General features: G+C 35.8%; 1 protein-coding gene across 3 annotated transcripts in view; it reads right to left on the minus strand.

Moving 5' to 3' along the window:
• Positions 1-21,345, minus strand: part of POT1 (protection of telomeres 1) — a 69,253-nt gene that overhangs the window by 26,329 nt on the left and 21,579 nt on the right. For all 3 annotated transcript variants that reach the window (XM_014963202.1, XM_014963201.1, XM_014963203.1), the window contains exons 6-9: positions 19,838-19,885; positions 18,522-18,636; positions 7,582-7,712; positions 1,327-1,617 (exon numbers count right to left, since the gene is read on the minus strand). In XM_014963202.1, the coding sequence (XP_014818688.1) occupies positions 1,327-1,617; positions 7,582-7,712; positions 18,522-18,636; positions 19,838-19,885 (585 nt within the window). The remainder of the gene's footprint in view (positions 1-1,326; positions 1,618-7,581; positions 7,713-18,521; positions 18,637-19,837; positions 19,886-21,345) is intronic.

The raw sequence follows: 21,345 nt of genomic DNA on the forward strand, positions 1-21,345 counted from the left end.
ACATTTTATAAGAAAGGGATTTTGATGTGCTTGAAAATTGAAGGAAATTAGCAACAACATACAAATGTTAATCTACCATTTTTAAGCTTGTCTGATGTACTTAAATACAGATTTAAGTATTTAATTAATTTTATGCTACTAAAAAAATATACTGTCAAAGGAATTAGATATCAGAAAAATTGATCTACTGTTATTTGATTTCAAACTTCTACCTTTCAAAGTCTGTCCTAGGTGGGGGGGAAATTAAGTCATTATTTTCACTGTACAAAACCAACTTTAGATCTTAAAATACAGAAAAAAGTGTAAAGAAATTTAAGAAAGCACTTGTCTCTGTCCTTGCAAATGGCCCTTCAATGCTGAACATACACTTCTTAATGAATAACTTAATTACAGTCCACAAAGTTCTGAAATTTTACTAGGTCTCCTTTGACATCTATTTGACAAGGGATAATTAAATGGAAGTATTTGTAACAGCTGCAAAGCATATTATGGGATTACATTTATGGTTTATTTCTGTGTAGTGCATGCATTGTTCTGCACCAGAAAAATCGTCACTGCTTTAATGAAGTAATAATGCAGTGTGTTGTTTCTAAAAATGCTGTAACAATACAGCTTAATACAGTAGGACCAATTTTAGGAAGTCATAAAATGGAAAATAACAGGCTATTCATCACTCACACTGGCTGTTCATTCACATTTGAACAACCAACTTAGAAAAGAAAGAAGAAATACAGGGGAGTTTCGGAATAACATCTGACCCATACATCTGGAGCTAAACCAAGGAAAATTATGCAGACCTCTGTTTTATTTAGCTGATGTTAAGGATCACCCTTGGAAAGTACTCTCCTGTTGCGTGGCACTTTGCATTTTGGACTAAAAGAAGCTACCTAAAAATCCATCAAGACAGGTAATATAATCCATTCCTTAAATTTCTAGATAGTGCTACTTACTGCATTAATTATATCCAGCAAATCTAGAAAAAGTAATAATTGCTTCTATCTAAAAAACAAGGTTAAAATTTAATATGACAAGATTTCCTGAAGTTGAGAAATATTGTCAGCATTTACCTACAAATGTTTGTGAAACGATGATGCATACTGATGCCATCTTCCTAAAGAAACAAATCAGATGAGCAACTTTAAAGAGAACTGGGATTTCTATTTGGTTTTCATTGAAACAAAATAGTCAAGGATCATAAATTTGCTTAACCCCAAAATATGTATCTACATAACATTATTTAAATCAATGAATATGCCTGTTTTATCAAAAACTGAATCATAATGTCTTAAATAAATAAAACAAATTATTTAAAAAAAATAAATCTACCTTTAGAAGAAAAGACGATCCATCCACTTTTGCTTTTCCTACCAGCTGGCAAGTGAGATCAAAGTACAGCATTGGCTGAACACCAGACAATTTTGCTGCTGGTCCAGAGATGGAAAGATTAGTGGCTGCCCAAACACGTAAATCTTCTATTGTTTTCTGTTCTTCATCCATGAAAGTGTAAACTTTGCTAGAGGTTCGAGGAACTACTGGTGCTCCAACAGTTCCATCAAATGTCAAGGATGCAAATCCCGCACTGGTAATTCCCTGCATCTGTCCATTGTATTCCCTGATCTATAACAAAGTATGAAGAAAAAAAACACTAAATGGTTGCACTGCATCAAGATTTACATACTTATCATGTGCATGAAGAATGGACCATGGATTATTTTTGTTCATAGTGCTATTAGGAGAACAAGTCAAAATAAAAACAAAATAAGGAAATTGACATTAACAAGAAAACAAAGTGAATAAGCTGAAAACATAATCTAACACAATTTTTTTTTAAAAAGGCAGACTAATACCCACCTGTAAATATTGAGCATCAGTGAAAAGCATTTTATTCACAAATCTCAAAGTGTATGTGTGGGGAACACATGAGGATTGCTTTTACAGATGGGGAAACTGAGGCACAAGAGAAATTAATTTTTAGGGGTCACACTGCAGAGCAATGGTGGACCAAAGGTGTTATGAATTCCTGTTCTCTGCCTCTTGCAATAGCCCTGATTCCTGATACTAAGAAACTGAAAAAGAAAACATCAGTTCTTTTTTTATTTTTCCTATAAAGCAAACAGTGACCAGCTTTCATTCCTTGAATTACGAATACAGCTTTCACTATTACTCTTATGTTTACTGCCCTGCAAATGGCAAGTCCCTTGTATCCTGCTGATTTAGCTGTGCATCTGCTACCACATAGAACACAGTGTTTGAAGCATTCCTTCAAGGATCTAGTCTAGACTTACTGTTCCCTGCACATTTTTTATATTTAGCAAAGCACTGCCTGACATTATCCAGAAATCTCAAACTGGCTGTTATGATCCATCCATTTTTAATTAAAATTTGCCTACCAAAAAAACATCAAGGTTTCTAAATATAGCATTTGGAGACAATATAATTTAGGATTCCCAGTGTTCAAACGGTTCAAAATCCTACCGATTTAAAATTGCAGAAACTGAAAGATGTGACAGAAGTTCTAAACAGCAACATTTTTTACACAAACACCGCCAGTAACTTAGGCCTACATTTTACAAAAACACTGAAATATGAAAAGCACACAATTGGAAATTCATAAACAAAGCAGTTCAATCTTGCTGACAGAAACTCCTTAATCCTTTCTACTTTGACATAATGTACAAATGCATTAAGAATCATCTCAATTGGATAAAATTTCACTGACTTAAGCATTCTCCAGACCTGACCAACGGGAGCACATCAATCTATGATGTAGTTTTTCTTCACTGTAAGACTGAAAACCTTTTAGTCTTTTAACCTTTAGGTTTAAATATGGAAAACACAGGAAACACCAATGGACAAATCAGGGAAATACAGTTTCATAATCAATTTGTGCCCGTTACCATGATTTGGAAAAAAACATTCCACCATAACACTAAGACGTTATCTAATACACAGATTTACTTTAGTTGCTGACACTGGCGTTATATTCCATACCTTCTCAAAATAGGTAACACCCAGAGGGGAGGAAAACTCTCTTTCATCACTTATTCATCTGCTACTGAAAGATACTTCCAGTATATCTTTAAGTATCTTGTCTGACATGTCAAATGTTTCTCGAAGTGTTTTAATTGCCAATTTACATAATTATTTTTTCACTAATTCTTTTAAATCATCATCAAAATGCCTCGACTTCTTTCTTATTAAAAATTCTGTCCTAGAGCTCTAGCCTATTTATGAAGGCTTTAAACCTTCCAGGAAACCAGTTCAAGGAACTACTTGGTGTCCCTGGGCTTCCAATAATATTTCACTAAAGACTATTTTCCCCATTTCCCAAATCCTTGATGTCATGTTTTTAGCATTCATGAGGCTGTGTTTGAACATACGGTACTCCTGACATCTCCTAGTGGATTTGAAATCAGCCTTAGTGTAGGGAAAGGCAGTTATGAAATAACAAAAGAAATGAAATATGTAAGAAGGTAAACCTGAAGTGTCATGATGAGAAAATTACTAATGATCTTGAAGTAAAACCAAACGTCCTTAGGCATAGGTATGTGGAGACACATTCAACATTATTTGGTGAACAACAGAACAAACAGGAAAAGTAAATGTAGAACAGGTTACAGAGGAAAATATTTCACAGCTGAAAATTAGTTATGTCAGACCCATGGAACAGATGACGGTCAAAAAATTCTCTGGGCTTGTCCTTTAAAAACAAATCATTGTTAAAGCAATAAGAAATCACTGGAGTGTAAAATGAATGAAATCCACGAGAAATGTTTCATTATGGCACTCCAAGTAGATCTCAGATCACATTAAGCAGTGATACCGTAAACTAGTTATATTTTCCACACACCAACAATGCTGAAATTGAATTAAACTCAGGGAAAAGAGCTAATCAGAGATTTTTGTATAAATGATAATTCCCCCTCAGTAGATTTTTTTCTTTTCATTTCTAGGGGCCTTTGGGATTTTTAAAAAATTCAGTGGGGGGAAAAGATAGGTAAATGAGGCAGATGGACATCACATAAAAACTTCCCTGAGAATTTTAAATAAATCCAAAAATAACGATTGCTAAACAAATTGGAGCAGATAGAATGTGTACAGCTTGTTCTAATCAGGCAAGTGAATTCCAATACATATTGCAGGAGTCTTTGGCACAGTTTTTATAAACTAAAGAACAAAAGGTGAAATGTCATCTCAACAAACTGCATGGACAATAAACTCTAGTGATTTCTATAGGGTATAACTATCTAACTCTGTGAAAAGAAGCTGATCTTGAAATATATATATTTATAAATATAGCAAATAAATAAATATTTATAAATAGGTCTACAGCGACCTAAACCACCTGAATTAATTTTTTTTTTTTTCTTTTCACTGAAGCTGGTGTTATCCACTTCACTCAATAGAAGACAAAAGTGCGACAGTAAGTCAGGAAGAGCTAGAATAATAGCATCTCCAAGGTAGTTTTCCATCAAAACTGATTTCTAAATTGCAGAAGCAAAGGACTATTAAAAAACCACTGCAGGCACAGATCATCTTAGAATATAAAAAAAAAGCCTTGTAAACCAACATATACTAAGCTAATGTACACATTCTTATACTAAGAAGTAAGATTTCCTAAAAATTCAAAATTTAAATTTTAAATTTAACTATTGATTTGTGGAAAGATCAGGAATTCAAGATAGCATTTTGAAACACGAGTACATTGAGCTTAAAACTTGATTATTATTTACACATATAAAATTATTTCAAGACACCAAATTGTGTCGTGGTTTCTGTTTGTTTTGTTTGAGGGTTTTTTTTTGGTTTTTTGTTTTGTTTTGTTTTTATTTTGTTTTGCATTTTTGGTTTGTTTTGTTTTTTGTTTTTTAACTTGAACTATTGCACTGCCTGAAATACACTGTCCAGACTTTCATTCCAATTTGGGTATACATTCAGCTCAGCACCTAATTGTAAGATATCTTTTACCAAAGCAGAAATCAAAAACTCATGATCCCTGTCATTCATGGTTGACAACAACATAACGGAAGATCATGAAGTTCATATGCTGCTACCCAGTCTTCCCTTAACTGTACAAACATAGCATATGTGAGATGCTAGTGATAGGGAAATGAAGAGTGCAAAATTATCTACAGGTAATGTATCTGCAAGAATTATAGTTACTGTGCTAAGCAATGTATTCCCCTCAGTTAAACAGATATATATAGACACATGTGACTCTGTGTGACACAAACTGCGTTCAGATGACATAGAAGCAAGACACCTTATGCACATAAGCGGTGATAAAAAAACCCCTTCATTCTCAAACACAGAATCTGATCTGAATGTTACGAAGGTAGAGACAGTGTTACAAATGACTGCACTGAAAAGGGATCAATCACAGAACCACAGGAATTTGGGTGGCCAGGGACCTCAGGAGATCCTAACTCCCACCTCATCCTCGGGTCAGGGCTGTTGTCAGCACAGTGTCACCGGATTCGCCTAGTTGAGCCTTGAAAGATTCCAGGCATGGAGATTCCAGAACCTCCCCAGGGAAACTCTTTCAATAATGCACTTGTTTGAGTCAACCACCATCCTTGGAAACACTCCCTGTGCCATACACTAAGACCTACCATCGCTGGATCCATAAAATTCCCCAGCACAGATTATTACATATTTTGATTGTACTGAATGCTTAAAAAAATCCATAGGAATTTGGGAAAAATGCCTGCACATGGATTATATTTCAAGCGAAACTCCATCCAAAACCCAAGATAGAAACTTGGGATATGCGCAAAAAAAAAAGAACCCAATATACTAGGTGCCACAATCTCTTCTTATTTGTTCTTATACGTGATGGCTATGAAAAAGGATTTCTTCCTAGGAGATGGATAAAAAAATTTACCTTATGCTAAGGGATGGGGGTTCCAAGCCACAAAGGTACACTCTTCAATTCTCCCCATTCACTCAGCATCTTACATAAGGTTTTAGAGACAGATGACTGCACTTAAACTTGAAAAATGGAGCAAGGACTTGATGGAAAACCACAAACAAATAAAATACAGGTTTTCCATTGTGTCGAGACAAAAAATTAGTTCACTTAGACAGGTATTCAGCTTATTTCCTTGTGTTCTTTCTATTGTATTTTTGACTGCACAGGTACCCAACACAGAAGGGAGTGGCATCCAAGAGCCACTGGTCCAAGACAACAGGGGTTTCAGACATGTTTGAACTGAACCGCAGAGCAGAACACCCCAGCAACTGGAGCCCATCTATGGAAGAAGTCAAGGCATGAAAGTAAGAGAGGAGAATAGTATCAAGATTACTATGACAAAAAGCTAGAGAATTAAGTCTTAGATCTTTTCAATTGCTAGAGGGATCGCATTATGCAGAGGAAGTCATATAAGTAAAGTTTAGAATGAGAGGTCATTCCTTTGGTCTTCATCCTCCAAGTATCCCACGAGTGACACAGCTCTCTAATGCTATGTATTCTGGAAAAAGACCCAGCAAAACACATCCTAGACAGTGATTGTATCGGACAACTAGAGCACGTTGAACAAAATGAACACCAAACTAAGAATGTGCTTCACTTTTTCTCCAATTCCCAAACATTAAAATAGAAATCAAATACCAGTTCACCTTACTGGGAGTGAAGAAATAAATTCTTGTTTATGAATCACCTCTGAGGAAATAAGGAATACTAGAGAAAAGCCAATGAGGAAATTAACAATTCTATTGCCATGGCTGGGTTTGAGCAATACAGGAAAGGCAGAGCATACACCAGAACTCCCAAATCAAGTGAGGATAAGGCATTGCAGATTCAGTCGGTACCAGCGGGTTACTTTATGCAAAAATAAATTATATAATTATGTATGGTTATCGTGTACATTAATATGTAACATTGTAAAAACATGCTTTTGGTACTATTCTGCATGTCTTTAAGTATGGTCCAGCATTACAAGACCTCCATTCAGTCACCGCAGTATGGTTCCTCTTCCCTATAGAGTTGCAGCAGGCGTAAGAAAATCACCCAGCAGAAGCAGTACCAAAGCTATCAACACTGATTTCTTCATGGCCTTTGATACAGATAAATACAGGGTAAGCCAGGATAAACATCAAAAAAGCAGCTAGAGCATATTGCATACTAACAGCCCCAGATAGATTACATTTGAGTAACTCTCCAGCTGATCTAAACTGCTGCACAACAGCAGCTCTGAAGTAATGCCTCAATTCTATTAATTTGAAGAGGAATAAATTGTGCACATTTATGTCAGTTAAATTCTGTTCAGCTAGAAGTATTACCACACAATTTTTGCCAACAAAATTCAACAAATATTCACAAAACAAGATTGCTGTTCTGGAGTTGTCACAACATCTAACACTTATTAAAAGAGAGGTATCAGCTTAGTGCTCTGATGTTGTTTAAAAAATTTGATAGTTTATTTCCAGTTTTGATCCATACCATAACCACAGTTGTTTTATCACTCAATTGTTTTATCCAACGTCTCCATGTGTTAATTTCAGCTCATAAAGAATTAAATTATTCCTACAGTCCTCTCACTGAAAAAAAGCAAGCATATAACCCCACATTCTAATACATACCTTTATTCTATGAAATCGAACAATATCTCCAACTTTGTAAATTTTTGGTAGGGCATCTAGATTTCCATTAAAAAGAGTACACGTTAACTTGACATTTGATGGGTCCACAAGTGTTACAACTGAGCAATAATCTGTAAAATATAAAAGTGTCTGAATGAGTAATAGGCATTATGGAGTTTTTAATATACCAATATTGAACTTGAGATGAACAACCATATGGCCAACTTTTTTCCGCTATGATCTGTGTAACTCTTCCAAAGTCAATTTAGTTACAGAAGCATAACAACTGAAGTGTGGCCCATCCTGCTGATAATTAGCCCAAATAACTGAAAATGAAACGGGTGACTAAGCCCAGGTCTGGGAGCCGGGAAGGCATAAAACTTTTTCTTCTGTCTGCAGCCGGCATGCTGTGTCTTCAAGTTTCAATTACTTCCTCTATGAAATGGGGAGGATATGTACGATCTTGTGCAGTCTTTCCTAAGATTTATTTTTGCACTTTCTTCTGTAGAGGTAATGAATTCTACAAGTTCTAAACACAAATTAAAATATAAATTACTTATTTTTCACTTCACCAAAATACGTAAGAGATATACTGCCAGGATACAGTTACACAGTAGTAGTCAAAAAGTATAGCAGGAATCTGAAATGTGTCCTTTTAAAGCCAAACTTCAGTAACAGAATTTCACTTCTATTAATGACCTAAAGGTAAATTCAAAACAAGACAGATGTATGTCAGAGCAAACCAGCCCAGATTAGGGCAATATTTGCAGATGACATAAAAGAAACCAGTATTTTCCATTTCAGCTTACAGAAGCTTGTATGCTCAGATATCTTACAAACATAAAATTGAGTGAGACTACACTTGCTCTTTCACAGCATGGTAGCTGGTTAAACTGCCTGAGAACTTTTCAAATAACCAATATCACTATGGCTGTATATTTAGAACCTCTATGATTCAAACATCCACACACCTTGTGCTAGTTGCTTTTAATCAAGAAGACAGAGTGCTTTTGTCTTGGATACTTATTATGCCAGCATTTTCTGAAATTTACAGTTCAGGACTGAATACCAAATTTTCAGCACATCAGTAGAGCAATGAGTTCATAGCCTATTATTTTTACCTTGATGACAACCTTGACACATTTATGTATACAAAACTTTGGCTTTTAGAAAGAGTTTAGAGAGATGGTGTTTTTCAGGTAAGCCCGCAGCAGGGCAGGTATGGCCGACTGGTTCTCAGGGATAACCCGTGCCAGAGCAGGTACTCCCCCTCAAAACCCCATGGAGGAACCTACGCTACAGCAGAGGACACCACTAGGAAGAAAGGTACAGAAGGCAAAAAAAGAGTAAGCAACACATAGCAGCAGAAAGAAACTGCTACGTACTGGCCCCAACCTCCTGTACCACCATTTGGTCCCCTAAGAGACACAGTGCCCTGCAGCAGTAACAAGGGAGTGGAGACAAGGAAGGGGGAAGGAAAGGTGTCTGGAGTGAAGCTGAGCCTGGGAAAAGGTCAGGGAAAGGTGTTTTCCCGAAGCATTTAAATGTTTCTCTTCTTTATCTGAATCAGTTATTAAATGTTTATGTTAGCTGGCAATTAACTAAATTCCCCAAGTCAAATCTGTTGTGGCAGATACTTTTTTAACTCTCAAAAATAAACCCCAAACCAAACAAAATATCCCAACTTCCCTTGGCTGTAAGTCGACAAGGCAGTTAGAGATAATGATGCTAAACCAGAGTTTACATATCTGGAAACTGAACAAACATGTTATAATGCTAAAACAAAGTGCATAAAATCTCCACCATACATTTTTACAACAAGACGGACAAATAACTAAATTATTGCTAGACAGTTTTGAGAAAAAAACAATACTACCAGTCTACTAAAACTGTCAGATTTGCATTATATAAAAACTATAGGAAGGCAGTCAAAAGAAGAAAATTATCATACGTAAACTCAGATTCCCTAGACATGAAGACAGATACATTAGACTGGATTAAAATACATGCCTGCATGTGCACTGCCTGTGGTTTCACAAGACATATTTTTCTGTTTCCCTTAAATCCTACTATGATTTAAACTTAAAAGTTTAAATTCTCTCATGACTTGAGTGACTGAAGCGTTGAAAGAATAAATCCAATGAAGGCTTACTAAGAAAAGTAAAACTAATTTTCCCACAGATAAAAAAATTTGCAGTATCACCATAAACTAGATACTCTTCTTTCTCCCTAGGATTTTACACAAACTCAATAATGATAAATTCTCATCTATTGCACTCAAAAGTTGCTAAGCTGCATTTTTTTTGCACACTCCCACTGAAAGCACACGGCCAAGTGTCATATATGACCTAATCTGACATTCTCTGCCAGGATAAACAAACATGAATAAAGTATAGCCAAGGGCTGACACAAAATCGCAAGTATTTACTACTGTATTTCTGTGGGTATGAATTCTAGTGGTTAACTTAACAGGTCAGCTGAAAAGCATTATAAGCAAAATGAGCAATTAAGAAGAAAAAAGCATGTGGTTTTACAATTTACAATTGTAAAAGGATTTACAGTCCTTTGAGGATACAGAATAACACATTTCAGTGCATTGATATAATCCAACATAGGAACTGAGAGTGAAACAGCAAAAACATTCCACATCAAAACTGTGGTTACTGCCTGATGCAGATATCACCTCGTTGGATCCATACGTGTGCAGCTTTCTATTTAAAGGGGAAAAAGTTAACACACTCCATTTTCTGTGTAATTAGCATACTCAAAAGAATAGTAATCATCCTACTTAAGCAGTATAAAATATTGTACTTATTTCAGAGAACAACTTATACATAATATAGGTTCCCTGTCTATAGTTTTAGACTTCCTTTCTTAACTAGGACCTCAAAACATCACTTCCAATATAAACCTAATTAAAGCTCTTCCAAGAACATAGCATAAAGACTGATTTTTTTAAAAAAAATTCTCATCCAGCAAGCCCTTTTTGAAGGTTAAAGATAAAGTCATCACCTTTTGCTCTCCAGCTCAAATGTGAGAGTTACTTTTTGCTTTCCATAGCAGCATTATAGTTCAGTGATTGAATTCACTTTTCTGCACAAATAATGAGTGCCAAACTCTAGACAGAATTGCTGAATTTAAATAATGTCCTAGTGTTACAGGAAACAATAAATGTCACGGCTCAGCCTATTGAGTTTTTCACTATATACTTTCCAATGAAGCAATAATCCCTCAGTTACCAAGCTACCAAAAAAGACCCCGAAAAACTAAACAACCCCAGAAAACCAAAAAAAGGAAGTTAAGGAAGTTTACGTATAGGTATCAATTCTCCTTTACTGGATAATTGTACTGATAACTTCTCATAAAGAATGGAAATTTTACCACTGGTAATTTTTACTTGTAATAATCTGCCCTAAAAGTACGATGCAATAGATGCACAGTTCAGCAAATTTATATAGTATAAAAGAAAGTTTTTACTTTCATACTAGATTGACTCAGTAAAAGCATTGGTTTTAGGCTGATACTGCACAGAACTCCAAACTGCACCTACTTTTTTATTACATTATTACAAACAGGTACTCCGACTCAGGCTTAACATCATGTGAGGGACCATCAGCCATGGATATTTGTAAGGATGCTTGTAACACCTCAGAATTGCTGTTTATGAAATAACGAGGAGGTAAAAGCAATGCTTGGTTTAAACTGGAAATACAGTGATGCATCTGTCTTATATGCTTCTGATACCCTCCCAGATTAGTCCTTAATATTCTTTAAAAATACAATTACTTTAACTTGTAACTTACTGTTACTTGTTACTTCTTATTCCATCTCATAAAAAACCCATACCTATTTGTTTGGAACAGAAATTTAGGCAAAGGAATGCATTACTATTGCAAGGACTATCTTAAAACGAATAAAATTCCAAGTCAAGATCAGTGGAAGGCTACATTAACTACATGGAGAACACTGACCTCCAAGCTTCTAAGTCCTGACTTCATATAGTTTGAAACATTAATGTTTGAAACATTAACTGTACAACTGTAACAGTCATTGAAAAGTTAAAAATTTCCTCCACTGTAATGACAGTTTAGGTTCATTCTTCAGATACGAGCTTTCTTTTTATAAATACCTTAGCATTTTGGCTCTTTTATGGACTGTTACATCAGTCATAAGCAAGCTCAGAAAGTCAGCAACTCTCCACAGTGTAAAGATACATTAAAAAAACCCAACAAAAAAACCCCAAATCCCACCACTCACAAATTTATTTTTCTGTCATTTTAAGAAAATCAGCATTGCTACAAAAGCTTTGCAGATGAGTAGTTGCTGATGTTGTACGAAGGCATTCAGTACTTACTGACTAAATATGCTTATTTTGGTTTTACTGAAGACTTCAGCAGTTCCTAACAAATCTACTTGTATAAACAATTTTTAAGGGATAAATCATTGATCTAATTACAAATCCCCTTTTAGGCAATCACATGCCTTACTAACGCTTGTGTATTCCTTCCTAACATTGAAGTGGAAAGCCCGCTATCCTGGATCAATAACTTACCCCTGCAAAGAGAGAAAAACAGTCATTGACAACGTTGCTAGCAATGAAGGACTCTAATTAGAGGTTGCCTTCTGCTTCTTATGTTTCAATAGACACAAAAAAAGAGAGTGACATTATTGTAGCAAACATTAACGCTGTTTTCAGGAATTACTGAGGCCATTCAATAAACAAGTGTATTTGGCCTAAAATCATGCAGTTGAACCAGGTAACCAACCTACCAGTATGTTCAGCAAAAGACAAGAAGAAAAATAATACAAAGATACACTCCCCAGAAAGCTGTGAGTACACACGCAGATACTGTAGAACCCCAAAACAAAACCTCTAAAGAAGGGATGGAGCACCTCCCCTATGAAGACAGACTGAGACAGCTGGGGTTGTTCAGCCTGGAGAAGAGAAGGCTCTGGGGAGACCTCACAGCAGCCTACCAAAATCTGAAGGGAGCTACAGGAGAGCCAGAGAGGGACTCTGTCAGGAAGTGTAGTGATAGGACAAGGGGGAATGGTTTTAAATTGGAAGAGGGGAGATTTAGATGAGATATGAGGAAGAAATTCTTTACAGTGAGGGTGGTGAGGCACTGGAACAGGTTGCCCAGAGAAGCTGTGGATGCCCCATCCCTGGAAGTGTTCAAGGCCAGGCTGGATGGGGCTTTGAGCAACCTGCTCTAGTGGGAGGTGTCCCTGCCCATGGCAGGGGGGTTGGAACTTGATGATTTCTAAGGTCCCTTCCAACTCTAACCATTCTGTGATTCTATGAAACTGAAGATGTTTTATTACACCTTGTTATTTCTAACATGGCTATGCACTTAAGAAATACAAACATTCAATAACTACCAGAAACATCTGGCTAAACAGATGCTTTCATGCCATCACTTGTAAACTCCAGATCAAAGTAACTGTCTTGAGATTTCTTTCTATTAACTATTTATTCAACTGTTTAATTTTTCATTTCCTTCTTACAATTTTTGAACTTTTATTTATTTTCAATATTAGATAGTAGGAAACAGCAATTATTTTTTAAAAGACCAAACCACTGTGAACAGAAGGTAAAAGAATATTACTCTCATCTTTAGGCTCCAGAAATGAAATCACTATCTTTACCTCTGCAACAGTTTCTATTATGTTAAATTTAATTTTCTATTCTAATAAATTTAAATACATGGTCAATATTCTCATTTGGAAAAAAACAAACCAAAATACAATATTTTACAGAACGAAACTGACCTGCTGGAGAGCAACTCTGAGGAGAAAGACCTGGGAGTCCTGGTGGTCAACGGGATGACCATGAGCCAGCAATGTGCCCTTGTGGCCAAGAAGGCAAATGGCATCCTGGGGTGCATCAAGAAGAGTGTGGCCAGCAGGTCGAGGGAGGTCATCCTGCACCTCTACTCTGCCCTGGTGAGGCCCCATCTGGAGTACTGTGTCCAGTTCTGGGCTACCCAGTTAAAGAAAGACAGGGAACTGCTGGAGAGGGTCCAGCAAAGGGCTGCAAAGATGAATAAGGGCCTGGAGCATCTCTCCTACGAGGAGAGGCTGAGGGACTTGGGTCTTTTTAGTCTTAAGAGAAGACTTAAGGGAGATCTAATAAATGCTCACAAATACTTAAAGGGAGGGTACCAGGAGGACGGGGCTGGTCTTTTTTCAGTGGTGCCCAGTGACAGGACAAGAGGAAATGGGCACAAACTTGAGTATAAGAAGTTCCACCTAAACGTGAGAAGGAACTTCTTTACTGTGAGAGTGGTAGAGCACTGGAACAAGCTGCCCAGAGAGGTGGCGGAGTCTCCTTCTTTGGAAACATTCAAAACCCACCTGGACAAGTTCCTGTGCAACCTGCTGTAGGTATACCCGCTCTGGTGGAGGGGTTGGACTAGATGATCTCTAGAGGTCCCTTTCAACCCCATATGATTCTATGATTCTGTGAAAACTGTTGCAGATTTAACTCTTGAGTCTGCTTCCTCACAAATAGAGCATCAGATACCACAACAGTCTGTGACTAGTTTGCTTTGTACTCTAAAGTTGGTTTGCTATTATTTATTAAAAATTTACTGTTTTCATTAAAATTGCCCACATGTAATGTTTTTTTCACTACATAGTTTTAAACAAATTCTGAGTTAAGAATTTTTGATGTACTTAGCTCCAGATAAAATAAAAATTGAAAATAAAAATAAAACTTAGGCCTTCAAAATACCTTTAAGAATCTGATCTATGGTTCTTAAGCTGTATTTTAGGCATGTAGAACTGCTGACCTGGAACTGTTCAAGGTTTTTAGAAGCGTGCTTTCTGAAAATGGCACCTTTTATTAATTTTTATAGTTACCACCCACATGCATGTCTAGTTAGACTAAAATGAGATTTTACTTCAACATGTGACATATGAATGCACTAAAAGAACAAGTTAGGTGGATGTTTCCCCAGGCAAATGGAACATAATTCATATGACTTATTGTTTACCAGCAGGAAGGATTTTTCTTGCCATAATTCTTCCCCGCATCATGGAAAACACCAATTAATATCTGCAGAAAGAGAAAAAGCTGGGGAAGCAGTAGTGTCACACTGTAACATCCCAAAAGTTTCCATGGTCAAGCACCCAATCTCTGTAATTGGACACTACAAACACAGAGGCTTTCTTTTTCTATATTTACTGGTTTTACTCAAGCTAAATACTTGAGATGTCCTTAGGCTTAAGCAAGGGGAGAGAGAAGAGAATCACCTTTGTTAAAAAAACTTAAATATCTAAGACTTTTAAGCTGTTGGGGAAGGAAAGCTAGAATGTAATTTTAAACACTTCCAACAGACTTTTCAGACAGAAAGCCTGTTGTTCCAAACAGGACCTGAAATACTTTCTTGAAAGTACTGTTTTTGAAACACATAAAATTCCCTGTATAGATATCCCTAACTGCACAACCTAAGCTGAAGCATGCTCAGTTAAAACAGCTTTATATGGAATAAATAATAATTTATAATCATACTGAAAACTCATTTAATTAATCAGTGTTTTAACATTCATCTAATGCATATGATGAACATTTAATTATAGATTATATAAACTGACAAGGCTAAATTAGGTACCGCTTGCTTGCAATGGGAAGAGAGTGCAAGGCTTCAGCCTTAAGCTTGAATACACGGAAGAAGGAGCAATATCTCATATCTAGGGGCACATCTATACAGTAAATAAAGACCCATATGGATTAAGTAATGTGGCTCCACTGCCCATGCTTCCAGCAGGTACCAGCTTAAAGCTATGATTCCATTAACATGGTGTCAGAAAGGGAATGCATTAGTGCAGGACTGTGCCAGATCTAATGCAATTACAGAATTTTCTGACAAGAACCATTTCATGCCCTGGCAATTCAGAGAAATCATTGAGCATTTCGTACGCTCTCAAGCAGATATAACCCTGGATTGTATAATAAACCCAAAACCCAACACTGACATATTTAACTGAGTAGTGAATATTTTTACACTAAAGCCCAAATCAATTAAAACTACTTTAGAGATTTTCATGATAAAATAGGAAGTGAATCACAACTATCTTCATAAATCAGAAACTTTTCAAATTGTGTCCCTGATCTCCTCTGATATTGCTGAGTTTGGGGCGTTAGTTTTTTTTCATATTACCAACTGAAAATATACAGGAAAGATATATTAGGAAGTAATTAATGACACCTAGGCAAGGACTAGTTCTTTATTAAATCATCATTTTCCCTATTAAATTCTACTACTTAAGAAACTGAAGTGATTAACTTGTCAAAGAGATCAGTTGCAAAAATGTGTACTAGTTGTTTCAGAGACATATTACCTTAATAATCAGTGCACCTAGCTTTATTTGTGTTACATATCCAAAAAGAATAGCTGTCAACTAATTTCCAGCTATCAGTGCTTTTCTAAGTAAGATATTCAAAGTCCCCAAGTCTCCAAAGTCTTGTTAAAGCAGCTGGACAAACGATGAATCTAGATCACATGTGATCCTTCAAGAACTGCCCTTCCATAATTTACTCAGAGTAAAAGTAGTCCCCTCTACATTTCATTCATTTCCTTCTTACCCTTTCTGTTGCCAGCAATGTGAAAAAAGGAAACAAAACCTTTAGAAGATTTGTGGGGTTTGTTTTGTTTCTTTGCTTTTAAGACTGAGTTTTAAACCTACAATATTTTTCAGGAGGAAAGTGCCTCCTTTCACCACTGGCAATATCCTGAATTATTACAGATAAAGCTCATCTCTTCTGTTCCTTATGAACATAGCTGAGAAATTTATTACAATTGCAGGCTGATAATATCAGTGAGCACCCAACTTTTGAAATAGATATATATGTATTCTATGTATCTATATACTACGTAGATATTGTAAGACTGATAGCAAATGAACGGGTATAGCATAAGCAAGCAATCACCAGACACCACCACAAAATGAAGACTTTAAGAAGCTCATTGCAGTGAAAGATGTTGTTTGGCAGCCTGTGCAGAAAAGAGCCGAGTAAATCGATATTGAAATAATTTATCAATCTTTTACTTTAAAACCAAGACACTGTTCTCTGCTCTGTACAGTTCTAGATTATACTTGTATCTTTACAAGGAAGCCTTCTACAGATTTCAGTGGCACATCAAGCAGGAAAGAGTATCAGTGCTGAGCTCTCCCATCCAAAAGAAGTGTTTCGTAAACTTTTTTATTTGGTCCTTCCATTTGAGAGAGCATAAATATTATGTGTTACTATTGATCTTTTTAAGCTAGGGATTTTTCATTTCCCTGAGATGATCTTTGAAGGAAACTTGTTTTCCAAGATCACTTCTCCAGATTTATCCTGGGTTTTATCCCGTCTCCAGTCCAAACGCATTGAGTTCCTGCAGATACTTTCACTTACCATAATTCCTCATTTACATCTAGGAATGTCTGTAGTGTTTTACATTAGTAGTGTAAAGCAATTGGAATTTGTGCTTATTTGTACTTGCTTTTATTGGGCTACTGTATTATCAAAAAAATGTTTTATTTTTTCTGAAAAAAGCGACATGCAACTTTCCCACAGCTTTGTCTAAAAACCTTTGCTTATTCTATACAAAACAACAAAATATTGTTTTATCTGAAAGATTTGCTATTTATTGCTTAGCAAAAGAACTTTAGTGTATCAATGACTATGTAGAATATGATAATATTCATTTTAATTTACTCTCAAGAGGAAAAAAATGAACATGCACTATATTTACTATAAAAACAGATGGACCGTTACTGGCTCAGTTCCCAACTTAATGACTACATCTATTTTTAAATGTTAACATTTAAATTAGATTATCCCATATTCTTCAGACATGCTTTTTGTTTATGTTTCAGAGTTATTTTGGGAAACACTTACTGCATTATCAACGTTTAGTAAGAATGCAGAATGGAAAGGTTTTCTAGGAGCAAACCTTGTCACCTTCTATAATAAACACCAATGGGAATCTATTTTGACAACCAAGTGTATGGGAAGCACTGAACTGCTCTCCTGAGGACACCAGTGCACTGAGCCCTCGTGCTGCAGATACATTGCTGATTCTGTTGACATGGTCAACAGTATGTAAAATTGCTGCTGAATTCCCAAAAGCTATCTCTTCACAAAAGGTTGCAAAATCTGTTGCAGTCAAGCCACTATCTCTTGGTTCTGATTTGATACTCTCTTAAATTTCTGTATTTAGAAGCCAAATTCATGGCTACTGACATTATTCAAGAAACTTGCATAATAAAAACCCATAAAAATCAACAGTGACCATCATAATCTATTCTTTTTTGATTAGAAATACATTTAAAAGGGAAAAAACCCCACAACTTTAAAATGCACAGTAAATTTATAAGCAAGGAATACTCTGATCAACTCTGAATCAAACTGCATTGAATTAATTGAATTCAGCAGGGAAATCAGCTAGCTGTGTACTTACTGAGCATCTACTGAAATGGTATAACCTTCTAGCAAAAGTTGCACAATCAGTAAGTGTTCACCTCACAGAGAGAAAAAATGATGCAGTGGTTACACAGCTTCTACAAGTAACAAATACACTGACACCGCATTTATAGCATATCATAACACTTGTTGTCAAAATCTAAAGGAAGAATTGTACATAGTTACACAACAACCCTTTTCCACAAGGACAGGGCTTTTGTAACTTTTTTTCTTTGCATAAGTCCTTTTCCATGTTTTACACTGAGAGTATTAGCTTGATAAATACTGTGTTCATTTGCTATCCCCACCAGTCTGCCTAAATCAACGCAGGTATCCTTCACCGATCTGTTCTGTTCCCTTGATGTTAGCTGAGAACCACGGTCAAAGGATCACCTGAATTTGTTGGTCTGGTTGATTTTTAACAAACATAGTAAGAACAGTTCTGTTTGGAGGAGGAAATATTAAATCTCTTGAATATACTACATACCAGTTCCTTTGCTTACATACGGAGGCTTGAAGAATTTCACGACGCCGTACAAATTCACTATAGTTCCATCTTTAAGATGATTCAGAGGAGTATACACATATTTTGGTGCAACAGACTGGAAAGGCATGATAAAATTAGGGAATGAGAAAAAATTATTCAAACATTCACCCAGAATTTTGGTTTTTAACACCATCCACTCTCAGATATGCTTTTTTTCATCTCAAAAATAAAATAAAGTTTATCTATTTCTTTGTCACCTTAGAAATTCTAAAGATAAATATATATAGATTCACAGGCAATAAAGCACACAAGAATTATTTCCATCTCTTCTTGTGATTGTATCGTCCATACAATAAACTAACCACTCGGTTCACGTAAGCTTCATTATACGAAATAGGTGAATAGAAGTCATTATAATAAAGAACAATGGAAATTTTTTCTGTTTGATTTTAATGTGTGCGTCCAAAGGGCACATACATAAATAATTTTGTAATTCTCACTGGCAGTGTCACTGCACAAAATCACTGTCTTGGGGGGTGGGGGGAGAAGTATTACGTCTCACAGCCACTGTGTAAGTCTTCCTATTAAAATAGCACACTTGTTGGAGGATTAAAGAAATTAAGGACTGCCTTCTACTATTCAGGGACTACTCTCCTCTCATCTTAAGGTAACCTTATCTTATACGCTGATTAGTCTCTTTTAAAGACCACAAGTTCTGCCAAATTGACTAAAACCTGTGGTTTTCAATTATGGTATTGGGGGAAAAAATATAAATTCTTGATAAAATTAATATGAAGTCAAGCTGTATCTTCTTTGCTACTAAATCTTTTAATCTTATGACCAAGAACAATAAAATTTCATACAACAATTTCCATGCCTTTAATATACCATTTCTTGTAGTATATTAATTTAGACACGTAAAGGCTTGTTTCAAATGGTATTCAAAAGAAATGTTAAGAGCAGTATCTGAAGTCAGATTTTGAATCAAAGAAAGACTCTTATTTCCATTTTTTTAAAGTAGAAGAGCATGATCTTCTTTAGAATGGAAGTTACCTTTCCAGTCTATATTTCCTAAACCAACCTGCCTATTTTGAGATTGAGATGGGAACTATACTGCAACTATAGAAAAAATACTGCTTTTTGATATTTTATTCTGCTTTCCAGACATAGTATTTGCAAAATTAAAAGCTAAACAAACGATTGCTGGGATGAGAGTACGGAATTAAAATAAACAGGAAAGAAAAAAAATTCCACACATTCCTATTGACATGCAGTTAGTCTCAGGCAATTTAAAAACATCCCAAATATGAACTCACCACAGATGCAGTTTCTGAAGCAGCAGTTGTTTTTGGTGCAGTATAAATCTGAGAAGAGGAAAAACAGCAAACTGATTACAAAATTGAAGGCATTGCACATATAACAAGATTTGACAACATTAAAGCAAATACAACGTTATAAGAAAATACAAACCAGCACTATAGACATTGCTGTTATGAGAATCACCTCTGAAACTAGTAAATTTTTTTCCTATAGAAAAAAAATTAATATTTACTCTAATTGCACTTAAAGCTATTTTAAATAACACATACGTTTTCTAAAATAGAAACGCACTTGGTTGAATATAAATCAGGTCACATTAGAAGAATCAACATTTGAAAGTCAGAGGCCACAAATTTAAAACTGTACTTTCTAATAGTGACTTGTTTAACAGAGAATTTAAATAGGTTTAGGTTGTGTATAAATCAATGCTTAAAGCAGGCCTACTCTCAGTGACTCTTTACTCTCCTTTGGGCAATGAGGTCAAGGAAAATTCACCAGGATGGGAAAAATTCTATTTAAAGGTAGTTCCTAAGCTTTTAGAGCCACGCTTATAAGCCAGACTTATCTTCAGCGTGTGGTCTTTTAAAGAAATAATTGTGGTGATTTGATGTAATGTCAAGACTACAATGAGAAACGCAGGGTTCTGTTGCCATCCTGAGGCCACAGTACAGCCCATCTGCTGGACACGGGGTCCCATGTCACAGCTTCACATTGCCTCAGCAGTGCAGACTCCTGCCAGGGATCTGCTTTTGTTCTCCACCCTCAACTGCATTCCTGGAGCTCGTCTTACTGCCCTCTATTTATTTTAAATAGTTGGGTGAGCAGTTATAATTGAGAAAGTGAAGCACACAAAAAATTCAGCTCATTTATATTAATTTTAAGCATTCAATGAGTGTGTCAGTAAATTAAGTGCCACAAGCTCCACTCTCTGATCAATGATGCCTCCTCAGCACAACCTACACCTTCAGTGAGGTGCACATTTTCCTTGGGATCAGACTGTATGTCGTGAGGTCCTGCCAGTACTCAACTGCATGCCTCACGTAGAGCCTAAAATTAAGGTACGTGTAGCTCAGACACATTTAGCCAGACTCAGGGCATGGATTTGCTATCTTATTATCTTCAATGAAACACAGTTTTTCCACCTATATATCATCATTATCAACAGATATCAACATGAAACAGTCTGCACTGTAATTTTAATAGATTCTGTTTCTCATTGAGCTGCATGCCAAGTTTTAATTATCTCAAGAGGTCAATTCTGTAAAAAAATACCTTTCTGAAATAAGAACAAAATATTTTATTAATTTTAAAGTAATTGTCAGAACAATTATACATAAAAAGGTTCAAACCTTGACACTGACAAACAATTTATTTTAGTAAGTCTCTTTTATATGTGATTTTGTGTTTAAGTTTTTATAATTATTTCGAAGTATGTTTCCAAATCTGATGGATAGGCTCAAAGGAATCATCATATAGTATAATGCTATATCATTCTTCAGTGAAC

Source organism: Calidris pugnax, unplaced genomic scaffold (genome assembly GCF_001431845.1).
Source record: "Calidris pugnax isolate Ruff unplaced genomic scaffold, ASM143184v1 scaffold44, whole genome shotgun sequence".
In the NCBI taxonomy this organism is placed as follows: Eukaryota; Metazoa; Chordata; class Aves; order Charadriiformes; family Scolopacidae; genus Calidris; species Calidris pugnax.